The sequence below is a fragment of the Falco cherrug genome, chromosome 4, assembly GCF_023634085.1.
Source record: "Falco cherrug isolate bFalChe1 chromosome 4, bFalChe1.pri, whole genome shotgun sequence".
NCBI lineage: Eukaryota > Metazoa > Chordata > Aves > Falconiformes > Falconidae > Falco > Falco cherrug.
This window is the reverse complement of record NC_073700.1, coordinates 59,838,036-59,850,134: the sequence shown is the minus strand read 5'-3', so window position 1 is coordinate 59,850,134 and position 12,099 is coordinate 59,838,036. Positions and strand designations below refer to the sequence as shown.

Here is a 12,099-nt window from a genome sequence, read left to right as displayed (position 1 = left end):
CCAAACATGAAAATATTCTACTTACCTGTCCCAATCATCGTCTCCAGCTCTTCTTCTCCAAGACCTTTCTGCACCAGGCTTATCAAACTGATCAAAGTCATCATCTGTAAAGAAGGTGACAACATGAAATAATTCTTGCTGAAATGAAAGGTTTCTGAAGCAATCACATAGGTGGGACTGGGGGGGGGGGGGGGGGGGGGGGGGCAGAGGGGGCTGAAAGTATTTTTCAGAAGGTGGAAAAATACTTTTTCTACTTTCTACACCAACATAAGGAAAACAGAATACCAACATGCTTCAAAAATAATAATAAAAAAAATGTACTTTATAGCTTTCCTTCTTCTCACTATGGAGGTGGATATAAACCCAGAAAAACAGAGCACAAGACAAATCACTGGAAAATTTTTGCAATAAAAGTCATCCCAGAGGGAGGGGCTCCCCAGAAATTGAGGCACAAGGGAGATAAAGGGAACAAGGTCTGCCAGATCCCTGCCTTGAGGGCCACAAGCTCATCTACCAGCACTAAGCTGCAAAGGCACTTTGAAAACAGGAGCAAACCTTAGGTCAGCACAAGGCAGGACAGTACCAGGAACCCAAAACAGAAGAGGGAAGTCAGGTGTACTACACCATCATTAATCTCAACTGGGGCATTAAAAACACTAGAAGTCACTGAAGCAGTGCACCTAAGCATGCACATGTCTTCAAGATAAAACTGGTACTCCATATATTTCAAGAAGTACCTTCACTTTAGTCCGTCCAATTGCAAATTACTCTCGCATAGCTTGGCTTGCAAATGACAATTTTGCTACTTAAAAATACTAAATCTTCCATTTTTCTGCAAAAGAAATGCAAAGCTCATCTGCTCTGTTCAGATATCCAGATGTCTCATCATCTGTAAACTGGAAGCACATACCTTCAGAAACACTCAACCCTCACTCTCCCATCCTGTGGCTACAGCCCAACAAAGAATGCACACCTGGATTCAGGGTTTTTCACACATTTTAATGACTTTTTAAGAAGTCAAAAAAATGGGCAAATAAAAGTTATGCTTAACACAGGGGGATAACCAGCTGCAATTTAGTAGTCTGCAAAATACAAGTTGAGCAATCCAGTCCTTGCAGTCTGACAGTCCGAATTGGTGATCACTAAGATGCCATATATCCTATCCAGTCATTCTCATATGACTATTTGTACTCAACTCTTTGACAAAGTACCAACCCCAAGGATCAACTGGGTTTTTGCATGTGTTTGGGTTTTTTTAATGAACCTTCAAAACCAAATCTGTCCTCAGCTCTTTAAACTCAACCCAGTATCCTTTAGTGAATACTCCCCACATGCAATTACAAAACTACTTACTTCTTACTTCATATTATCAAAATACAAGTGTTATGACTGACAGAAGTTTAAAAGGAGGTAAAAACCTTTAAAAAGAAAATTCAGTTCTTGCAATGTCATAAATTAAAAGCTTTCTAACCATAAATTTCAGCCATAAATACCTATAGAAATAAGACTGCTCAGTATGAATTACAATGCAACACAATTGCAGCAACTCTCTTGTTTTGAAACAGTATGTACAATTCCCCTTGATCACGTTCCCTACTTCACTGCCTACAGATACTTTTCTATTTTAACTAATCTTCTATATTTAAACTAATTTACATGGGCTAATACAATTGAAACAGGTTTATATTTCTGTGCTCAAATATCTACATACTGCAACCTTACTTTATTCCAATTCCTATTTCACACACAGGGAAAGCCAGACACATACAAGCATTTACTATCTTCCTCCTGAACACTAAATTATCCAATTTTGTGGTGTCTGGGGAAAAAAAACATGCCACCCTGCTCTCTTTATGGTCCTTCAAAACCATGCTGCAGTGATTATATTAGCGCATTGCCATTCTAAGGGCACAGATCTCCTGGGCTGTCATTGTTTTTACAGCTGGATTGCAGTAATCCACTGACTTGATGTAACCACCTACAAAGATTTTTTTTTTCTTTTTTTTAAGGTAATGCAACTGATTTTGCAGCAATCAAATTACATGTCCACATACTGACTTAACATGGCTCAAGAAAATGAGTACTATCAGGACAACAGTACCTTCTTTTTAGCTACATCTGCTCCCTTGCAAGAGATGACACTTCTTCATGCCAGACACCACTTTCAGATCTACAGAGAGCTGTATTATAAACCAATCCCACTTGAAGACAAGATTTTAGCTCTTCAGCACACAATTCTTATATCGAAGAGCCTTCGTCTCAGTCAGGTTTAAATCTAGACAACACAAACTTAAATGCCAAACCCTTTTTCTCTGGTGAGATCTCTCTACAGCAAAAAGAAACACACTTCAGTACAACTCATAGTACTTTTCCAGGCCAGATATTGAAGCTTCACAGCGACAGTACTTCAACCCAGTATTACTGCTAGTGAAGAAACAATACCAAAAGAGGGTCCAAGTTCCTGCCAAGTTTCTGTGTAGACCCACTCAGCCTACACCACAAACCTCCCCCCTCCAGGTCTTCCAACACCTCCAAATTTCTTACATCCTATTCCTTATTCATAAGCAACTCCTACCATAATCCAAAGCTGAATTACGTTCATGCAAAGGCCCTTTTCACATGTCCCCTCCAGCAGAATGAACACAAAAGCCTCAAAAATGACTGGTCAGTCTGTGTGTGGTGACTGCAGCCTACAACAACTGCTCTACCTATGCCCCTACCACCTTCCTGTTGCCATCTCTTCTCTCCCCATCACATCACACACATATGATATAAAGATCTTCGGGACAGAGGAAGCCAGCTTCTCTTTTTTAGGCTTATTGTTCTGTGACAGCTGACACTGACAATAAGCATCACAAATTATGCCATTTTGACATTAAGTATTGTCAGAGCCCAAAGCAGTTTGTAGCTTTCCTTTGGAAAAGGAAGTCACCACAGTCACTAATCTACAAATAGCATTCACCGCCAGCTTCATCATTTGTGATCATTTGCAAGATAGCAGGCACTGACTGCAATGGACACAGGCCTTATACCTGCAGTGCAATGCCAGCAAAACCCAGCAAACCTCAGTGAGGCATCATTTTCCTTCCATTTCTGAAACCACACATATTTTCATTTTTCTTCTTTTTAGGCAATAACATTGCAAAATACCAGTAAACAGCAATCAGCTTAACATTTTTGGATGTTTCTCCTTGAGAAGCTCCAAGTCAGTGTTTGTGTCAAGCACAGTTAAGTGCCTGTAAAACATTAACTTGTATAAAAAGAACACTCAGCACCAGCAGAGCACAAAACCACTGAGAGCAACAGCCAAAAATTTTTTATTTTTTTTATGATTCTCAGTACTACTGTGTGGGAGGTGAGGAGATAAAGAAGGGGGGGAACCCATGAACAGAAGCTTTTTTAGCAGAAAAATTACTACTGTCGGAGTTGGAAGAGGTTTTGTATTTTTTCCAGTGGTATCAGTGCAGCCTAGAAAGCCAGCAGTACATAGCAACTCTTGCTAAGACATGCAATGGCATGGCTATGGCTCCTCATTTCAATTCAAGGCTCTCACTGCAAAGCTCACCAAGATGCATGCCCATTAGCTGGGTATCAACTGGAAGATCCTGACAGGTGATAACTGAACACACTAAGCCCCTCTCTAACTTCTAGGCAGCACTAGAAGGAAGAGGAAAAAAAAATCCAAAACTATTAAATACCAAAAAAAATTATCTGAATAAGGAAGCAGGGCAGGCCAGTTACAGAGGAAGACAAATAATCCATCACTTGGCTCTTCGTAAGAGGCAGCTCTAAGAAAATCACCATTACCAAAATGACGGAGAAGTTGCAGGATGTTGTGGAGACTGTCTAATGCTGACTGTGGCCAGCTGCGAACCAGAATAAGCACAAAGACAGCCAAACACATTTGGTTCCCCACACTAAAAGGTTCCTATTTGCTTTATGCTTACCCTGGTGTAACACCAGCAGTGCTCTAAGTTTTTCTATGCAGTTGATTTTTTTGTTTTATGTTATGCCCAGAACTGCACTCTTTTCCTGCTTAATAAGAACAGATCACACACACTAGAAATCCACAAAATACACGCCATTGTGGTTTAACTCCAGCCCAACAACTAAGTACCAGGCAGTACCTCACTCACTGCCGTGCCCCCACAGCAGGATGGGGAGAAGAATCAGAAAAAGGTAGAAGTCATGGGGTTTAGATAAGAACAATTTAATAATTGAAATAAAATAAAATAGAATAATAATATCAACCACAACAATTCTAATGAAAAGGAGAGATAAAAAGGAATAAAGCCCAAGGGAGGGAAAAAAAACCCAGAACAAACTACGCACAATACAGCTGCTCAGTACCCACTGATGCCCAGCCTGTCCCTGAGCAGTGATCAGCAGCCCCCAGTCAACTCCCCCCCAGTTTATACACTAAGCATGACACCCTGTGGTGTGGAATATCCCTTTGGCTAGTTTGGGCCAGCTGTCCCAGCTCTGCTCCCTCCTGGCTTCTTGTGCACCAGCTCACTGGCAAAGCACGGGAAATTTGCAAAGTCCTTGATTTAGAATAAGCACTACTTAGCCACAACTAAAACCTCAGTGTATTAGCAACATTATTCTCATATTAATCCAAAACAGCACTGTACCAGCTACTAAGAAGAAAATTAACTCTATCCCTGCAAAAATCAGGACATAAGCCTCATTTCCTCTTTGGTTATGTGGACAGTAGTTTCTAAGTCTGTGGACACCCTTTCAATAAAACCTTCACTAATCATTTTTCTATGCAAAACGGAAGTCCTAAGCTACATAGTCAAGTCTCACAAGTGTAGGAGATGAATCAGCAAGAACACTGCAGAGCTCTTAGCATCTTAAAATGGTACCAACATAGCCTAAAAAGGTCGTCCTACATAGCAACTGTTGCTAAGATAGAGTATTTTACTGCAATGAGATGGCCAAGACTTCTCAACTAGGAAAAACACTTGATGACTACACCTGCATGCTTTCTGGAACACTAATCCCATGTTGTCTCAAAAACCTTAGCAGTTCAAAATTTTGTATTTTCTTCACTAATTTGGTTCGCTTCAATATTACACTATCATGAAGATAAAATATACTATTAGTTTTACGCATTGAAAAAAGCATCAAAGACTTCTTATCCAAAAGAAGATAGGGATGTCACAAAGATCCAACAGTTCAATGGATAAGAAAAAAAAAACAAAACAAACAGCTATTACACATGGTTTACCAAACAGGTCCTTTGATAAAGTAACTAAGCTACACTGCTTTGGGGCAGAAAAGGTAAGGGAGCTATTCCAGTTAAAAAAAAAAAAAAAAAAAAGAAAACTAGAGGGAAAAAAGTAATTTACCACATGAAAAACCACTACTTTCTGTATGCTTAGATTTTAAGCTGAATATAACAAATCCATCTTGATCTATCCCATTCCCCTGTATCATATTTAAAACACTCAACATGACAACTTGACAGCATTTCAAGCACAAGTCTCCAGATTAGAAACAGCTTACCATCTTATCTTTATGTAATAATTTATTTCTACAGAATACTTCTCTTCATATTTCACTGCAAAAGGGTTCACAATATGTAAGTATTATAAAGCCTCGATCTTCAGGAACAGAGTATACCCTTTACAAACAGACCTATGCTTCTGCCCAATAGTGAACTGCATTTCAGTACCTCTTGCTATGTGATACAGAAGAACAACAGGTTTTGTGAGCAACAGCCATGTCTAAAACACAAGCTGGCAAAGTAACTGTACTATTAACACCAGCTCAATGAAAACTGCTGGTAACAAATCACAACAGCATCTAGTAGTAAAAACATAAGGCCAACAGGAACTCCTGAACCTGAGACCGTAACGTAAACCTAACACATTACAAAGCACACTATGAATCCAGTCCCATTTATTACAGGTAATCAAGCTCTCTATCCCATTGTAAAAATCACATTCACTCCTACCACCACATTGCACACAAGAACACACATGCACAAATAAACCACACTCAAACACCAACAGTTTAGTTTATCTGTTCAGGAACAGACATCATGTAGTCTTTGTATTAGTAAACAATTAGTCATAGAAACCTCAAGTATGAGGTGACTAAGTATTTGTAGCAATTGCATAACATGCTCAACTAGTGTATTTCATGTTCTCTTTCCAAATCACTCCTACAGTATAGAGTTTAGCTTCCTCAAAGAAATAATGTAGAAAAACTAATTTCTACATATGAATTCTTTTATCTTCTCAATACTAACTTTATTAATAGTTTGTCATGATGCAAAGCAAGTCACTAGCAATAAGAACAGAACTAATTACGACATGCTGCCTCCTGGCACTGAAGTTCTCTAACCACTGCTTGAAAGAACCAGTACTTTTTCTTTTCTTTTTTTTTTTTTTTTTTTTTTTTTTTAAATACACTACATCTAAACCCCAAACCAGCAAGCCACAAAACAGTATTCCCAAAGTCTGCTTGGATTTGAAAATATATTTGCTTTGGAAAAACATTTGTGCCATCCACACTCCTTGCCTCACAAACACTGAACAGTAAATGAAGGCCAAGAGTTTAAATGAAATCCACATGAACTCAGTTCCCAAATGGCTTTGGACACTGATGAGAAACTGCAACTCTCCAGAAACTCTCCAGCATCTTTCAGAACCACCAGAAGTTATAGTTAAAACTGAAGCTGCATTACAGCAGAATCAAACACAGGACCAATCGCAGTACTTAAGAGTTTTTCTACTCAAGTCAACACATAATCATAAATTAGATCACAAGTTCTGTGTGACCTAAAATCTGACGTTTAGCATTTGATGCAATAAAGCATCGTTTTGTAAAAAACCAAGCCTTGATACTAAGGCTACATTTAATTTAGATGACCTGAAATGAGAAAACATTTGGAAGAACACAACTTTCAGTGAAAGACTGTCAAAGATGCATAAAGAGATTAAAAATTGCTATGCTTTTAAAGCAAATCTGCCTGCCACACGCTCATTCAAGTAGTGATGTTTTTGGCACTAGTCCTTAGCTGGCACAATAGCCCATGATCATATATTTGTAGTTCATGAACTGTAAACTCTACAGGCCTTTGACATTTACAGTAGTTTTAGTGTGTGCATATCCAATACAACTCTAAGTTATAGTGACCAGTTGCATCAGTTCCCTTAATAAAGTGGCACGCAATACCCCCAGAGACCAAATACAGCCAGTACTCCACCCACTCTCACCTAGGCACCAATGCAGAATCTATTTCCAGTCCCTGTAGGCTGCTGATGAATAGCCTGAAGCACACAAAATTCAATTGAAATTACCACACTGGAGAATTTTTACTACATTTTTGAATTGGATAGTGACCCACAACACAGGGAAGGGTGCTTGCTGTGCTAGCAGTAATAAGCTTTTTCCCAATTTGTATCAACAGCCTCACAAGAGGTCTTTAAAGCTACTACACTGCTAAGAGCACAACAGCAGCCCTCAGATTAGTCAAAACAAAGTTAAACCGATGACCCCTTAAGTTCAAACTGGAGAATGACGTAACGGACTCAGAGGCAGAGAAACACCTATTCAGCTACTCTTGGTACAGGACTGACAGTAGAAATATGGAGTAGACATGTATAGATGGGGCCCTCTTCTGCCCCACCCCCTATCACAATTCACACACCAAGGATGTCTACACTCAAAGTCTTCTAGACCTCTGAAGTTCATCAGAAGTTAATTAATCCAAAAGGAAGAAACTTTACAGTAGTTTTCCTTTACTTCAGTATTGCAGACAATCAAGAAGTGCTCCTTGCTTTGTTTTAGCTATGGGTTGTTCACTCTCTAACCATCTCTCCCTAAATGAGACTAAAATCTAGCTGTAAATTGAGCACAGTGAATAGCAAGAAAAAATTTCAGCACCTATACAACACAGTCATTATGTTACAGCATAAACAGATGATCACCAAATCATAGAACAGCCCAGGTTCAAAGGGACCTTGAAAGACCATCTGGTCCAACCCTCTGTAGGAAAGGGAGCATAGATAAGATATATTATCAGCACCCTGTCCAACTGCATCTTGAAAACCTCCAGTGATGGAGACACCATCATGTCCCTGAGGAGGCTCTCACTGTAATAAAAAAAAAAAAAAAAAAAAAAAAAAGTCTTTCTTTAATCAAGTGAAGCCTCTCCTTGTGCAACTTGTGGTCATTGCCCCTTGCCTTCACCGTGTGTTTCCTTGTGAAGACAGAACCTCCATCCTCTTTGTAACCACCCATTAAATAAGATCACGTCACTTAGCATGCAATATGTTTGCTCCGGTTATGTGTTTATAGGAAAGCCTGAAGCAAAGTTTGGGCACTATTGTCTTAACCATATCAATGGACTAATGAGCAACTATAAACCCTTGAAGGCCCTCACTATCACTAGCACACCCACCTTGAACTTCCATGTTTCAATACAGCCATTGATTCCGATAGAATTGGAAGCAAGTTGAATCAGGCTGCATAGCAAACGCATTTGTGAATATGAAGCTGTGAATCACTCCCAGAGATCTCACAGACCACCACTTGCAAACTTTCCAGTTTGTGAAACTTATCATCAAGAGCCTTTACCTTATTCCTTAGAAAGCTTAGCTGCACCAACACAAATATATGGTCACAAAAGTACATGTGAATACTTTATTTTTATGAATCAAGGCAGTATTTCCCCAAGAGCCTAAAAATTATAAATGGGCAATGAGTCTACACATGCTGTCCAACAGACAAGTCAACTTCCTTCCATTAAATATATTTAAACATTCAGCTGACATAGTCATTTCACATTTCATTTTTCAGCCCTGCAACATTTCCTTAGAGAAGATTTAAACTTTAATCTGCATCTTCAAAGTGAAAACTATCTCACTTTGTCAACTGTTACCCTGCAACGTCATCAAATTAACATTCCATGTATTTTCCAAGACCTATTTTGTACTACTTTACCAGTCATTAGAGCCTTTTTTGTATTAAGAAAACACTAGGGCGCTGTTTCCTCTGTATGTTAAAGAATTTCCCTCCCCCAGAAAAATCCAAAAACTAAATCCAAAGTATTAGTTCCTCCAGTTAAAACTTTAACTGACCAAAAACATTTAAGCCAAATAGCATCTTAGTCTTGGGCTTCTTTCCCATTTGTTAGTACTAATGGGACTAACTAAAGTTTAGATAGCAGTCCCTTTCCAAAAAGAGTTGCATACACCATTTCCTATAAGTACCACGCTTTTTTACTAGCTTTTAGAAGTGTATTTAGCAGCTTCAGCCAGGCATTTTCCTTGACTAGTCATATGGACAAAAGTGTGTGACACTTCTGGGGTTTTTTTTCACTCAGGCAAGTGCTGCACAGTGATTGCCTAGACTAAAGAAACACTGTTTATACAGGGCAAGGATCATATTTAATTGGCCACCATTTATTGATGAGCACAGTGTTATCACCGAACAAACGGCTGGCAATGACTTGGTACATAGGGATCCTAATTCGTGGTTAGTCAGAAGCAGTACTCCACAACAACAAAAATAGTCTTGAAGCTGCAGTTTCACCACTTGATTCAAGGTTGTCTGCTACACACACCTTTGTACGTGAAAGCGTGCTCATTCAACTCTCAGTATAGTTTAAAACACAAGAAGCAAAATGCTTCAAAAGTGATACTTTCTGTCTTCATAACACTACAAAAAACTTCCAAAGACAAAACATGCATGCTAAGTTTACTTCCACATCACTTCTAACTGACTTGAACCACAGAAACTAGCACCAAGATTTTTGTAAAATAACTTAAACATTGCAATATATTAAAACAATGCCCAAAATATTAAAATATTTACTGTTTTACCAATCGGTGGTGCTCTTCCTAGATCTCTTTCCAAACTCATCTCTTAAACCTGGCAAATTTTCTGTAACATTTACCTTTAGTAGGAAATTTGTGTTTATGCACTTTGTTACTCATTAAGCTAACAATAGCAAACAGTGTGACCACTTAGGTGAGTGATCACTAGGACAAAGCCACACCTCCATGACACCTACCTACAGAAAAATCACACTAAAATAATCACAAACTTTTGTACAGACAAGGACAAAGCAGATCTATTGACAACTCTAACCATGCTTTATCAAAACTATTCCTAGAGAAAGCAAGGCCCACAGCAACAGAAACAGTCATGTTCTCTTAAGTGTATCTTTCTGTAATACAGCAGTGTGACCCCTGCAAGTCTTTCTTACAATCACTTAACCAAATGTTCTCATATTAAAATGTGCTTAATACACTTATCAGAACCATGCAGGGTTTTGAGTTGTCATTTAAAATGCTGTGAGAAGAACTGTCCTTAGTCAAAAAGAGCAGCAGTAGCGTGCCTTGAGAATCCTGGGATCAAGCACTTGCTTTATTTCACACTTTCCAAGAGAGACCTTCTGCTTCTGGGCAGCCTATAAAATAAATTATAACTACTCCCCAGATGAGAGGTAAGTTTTCAAACAGGTCACACACTGTAGCTGTAAAAATTACGGTAATTAATGTCTCTAAATAAATACAGCTATCCCACGCGGAGGTCCCGCATCTGTGGTGAGTGAGGAAGCTGTTGCCCCTTCCCGGCCCTACCAAGGGAACACAACAGCTCCCGTCACCGCACGACGCCGACTCCTATGAGCAAGACGGGAGCCATCGGGGCCTTGCGGTGCCAGGGGAGCTCCTGCTCCCCGCCGGGGGCGCGGGCCCCCCCCGATCCGCGCCGGCCCGCACTCCCGAGCACGCAAACCTCGCCACCCCCACCCAGGCGGGAGACCGAGAGGCGGCGGGGGGCGGCGGCGCCACCGCCCCAGGAAGGCCCCGCAGCCCACAGCGGCCCTCAGCCAGGCCTCACGCCGCGGCTGCAGCCAGCCGCGCTCCCCCAGGCCAGGCCCTGAAGCCCCGAAACCTCGGCGAAGCCCTCCGGGGCCGCGGCACCCACCTGCGCCTCCTCCCAGGGCGGCAGCCATGGCTCTTCGCCTTGCCCAGGCGGCGGCTCCCGCCAGCGACGCCGTGCCGCTCCCAGGAGCGGCGGGGAGCGGGGGGACGGGGAAGGGCTCGGATTCAGCGCCCGGCGGCTCCCCCTCCTGCCGCCCCTCCGCACGCACCCGCCACAGGAGAACAACAAACTACCACAACATGGCGGCCGCCGCCACCACCGCCGCCGTCGCCGCCGCCCCCGCGCTGCATCATGGGATGGCGGAGGACCGGTCCCACCCTCGCGGGGAGGGCGGGCAGCGGGCGCCGCTGGTTGGTTACCCAGGGCCCAGGCGCCCCGCACGCCGGATGGCGTCAGGCCCCCCGCGCACGCGCGGAGCGGCTTCCTCCCGGCGGCGCCGGCCGGGCGGGCGGGGCAGGAGTGCGCATGTGCCACCGCGCAGCACGTGCCGCCGCGGAGGGGCGGGGGGCGCGCGTGCGCGTGGGGTGGGGGGGGCGGCGGGTCCGTCTGCCCTTGGGGTCCCGCGTTGCGCAGCGCCTGCGGGAAGGGGTCGTGGCAGCGTGCAGGAGGGCTCCCGTTCCCTGCCCGGGGCCCTGTGGGCGGGCGGTGGTGCCTGGGCCGAGCCTCCCCCTCAGAGGGGAGCAGGCCCGCCGGCCCTGAGGGAGGCTGCTGCCCGCGGCCTGGCTGCGCGCCGAGGCACCGTTACCTCAGCAGCCGCGGTACCTTTACCTCAGCGGCGGCACAAGCAGTGAGGAGTGGGATGGGGAGAAAGAGGCCCTGCCTTTCAGCACTCCCACACCTCCCTGCTGAGGTTCTGTAGATGTCTCTGGCAGGACAGTTTGGGCTATGTCAGATAGATATGTGGAGCTCCATTTTTTAAGTGTGCAGGGCAGTTAGCGCTTGCATAAACTAAAGCAGTTCAGGCCGTGTAGTTCACACTTTTCCACTCAAACTACATCTGTGTACATCCTTCACAGGCTCAGTGTCATAACATCTTGAATCTAGTTTCACTGCATGCTAAAAGACCTTTTCTACTAGTCCTTTCTCTGAGCACCTCCTGACTGTAGCAATGTGCTCACCCTCTCCTCAGCGGACCTAGTGATCGTGTGGCTGCAGAGTAGATCGGTTTGGATCTCTGATACCACAGAAAAG

At 42.8% G+C, this 12,099-nt stretch overlaps 1 protein-coding gene across 7 annotated transcripts in view; it reads right to left on the bottom strand.

The window, feature by feature from the left end:
* RBM33 (RNA binding motif protein 33) overlaps nt 1-11,206 on the bottom strand; it is a 105,703-nt gene extending 94,497 nt beyond the window's left edge. For 3 of the 7 annotated variants that reach the window (XM_055710209.1, XM_055710213.1, XM_055710212.1), the window contains exons 1-2: nt 10,951-11,206; nt 26-104 (exon numbers count right to left, since the gene is read on the bottom strand). In XM_055710209.1, coding sequence (XP_055566184.1) covers nt 26-104; nt 10,951-10,978 — 107 coding nt within the window. In that variant the 5' untranslated portion in view covers nt 10,979-11,206. The remainder of the gene's footprint in view (nt 1-25; nt 105-10,950) is intronic. The other 4 variants (XM_055710208.1, XM_055710210.1, XM_055710214.1 and 1 more) reach the window with 2 other exon arrangements.
* Nucleotides 11,207-12,099: the final 893 nt, after the last annotated feature.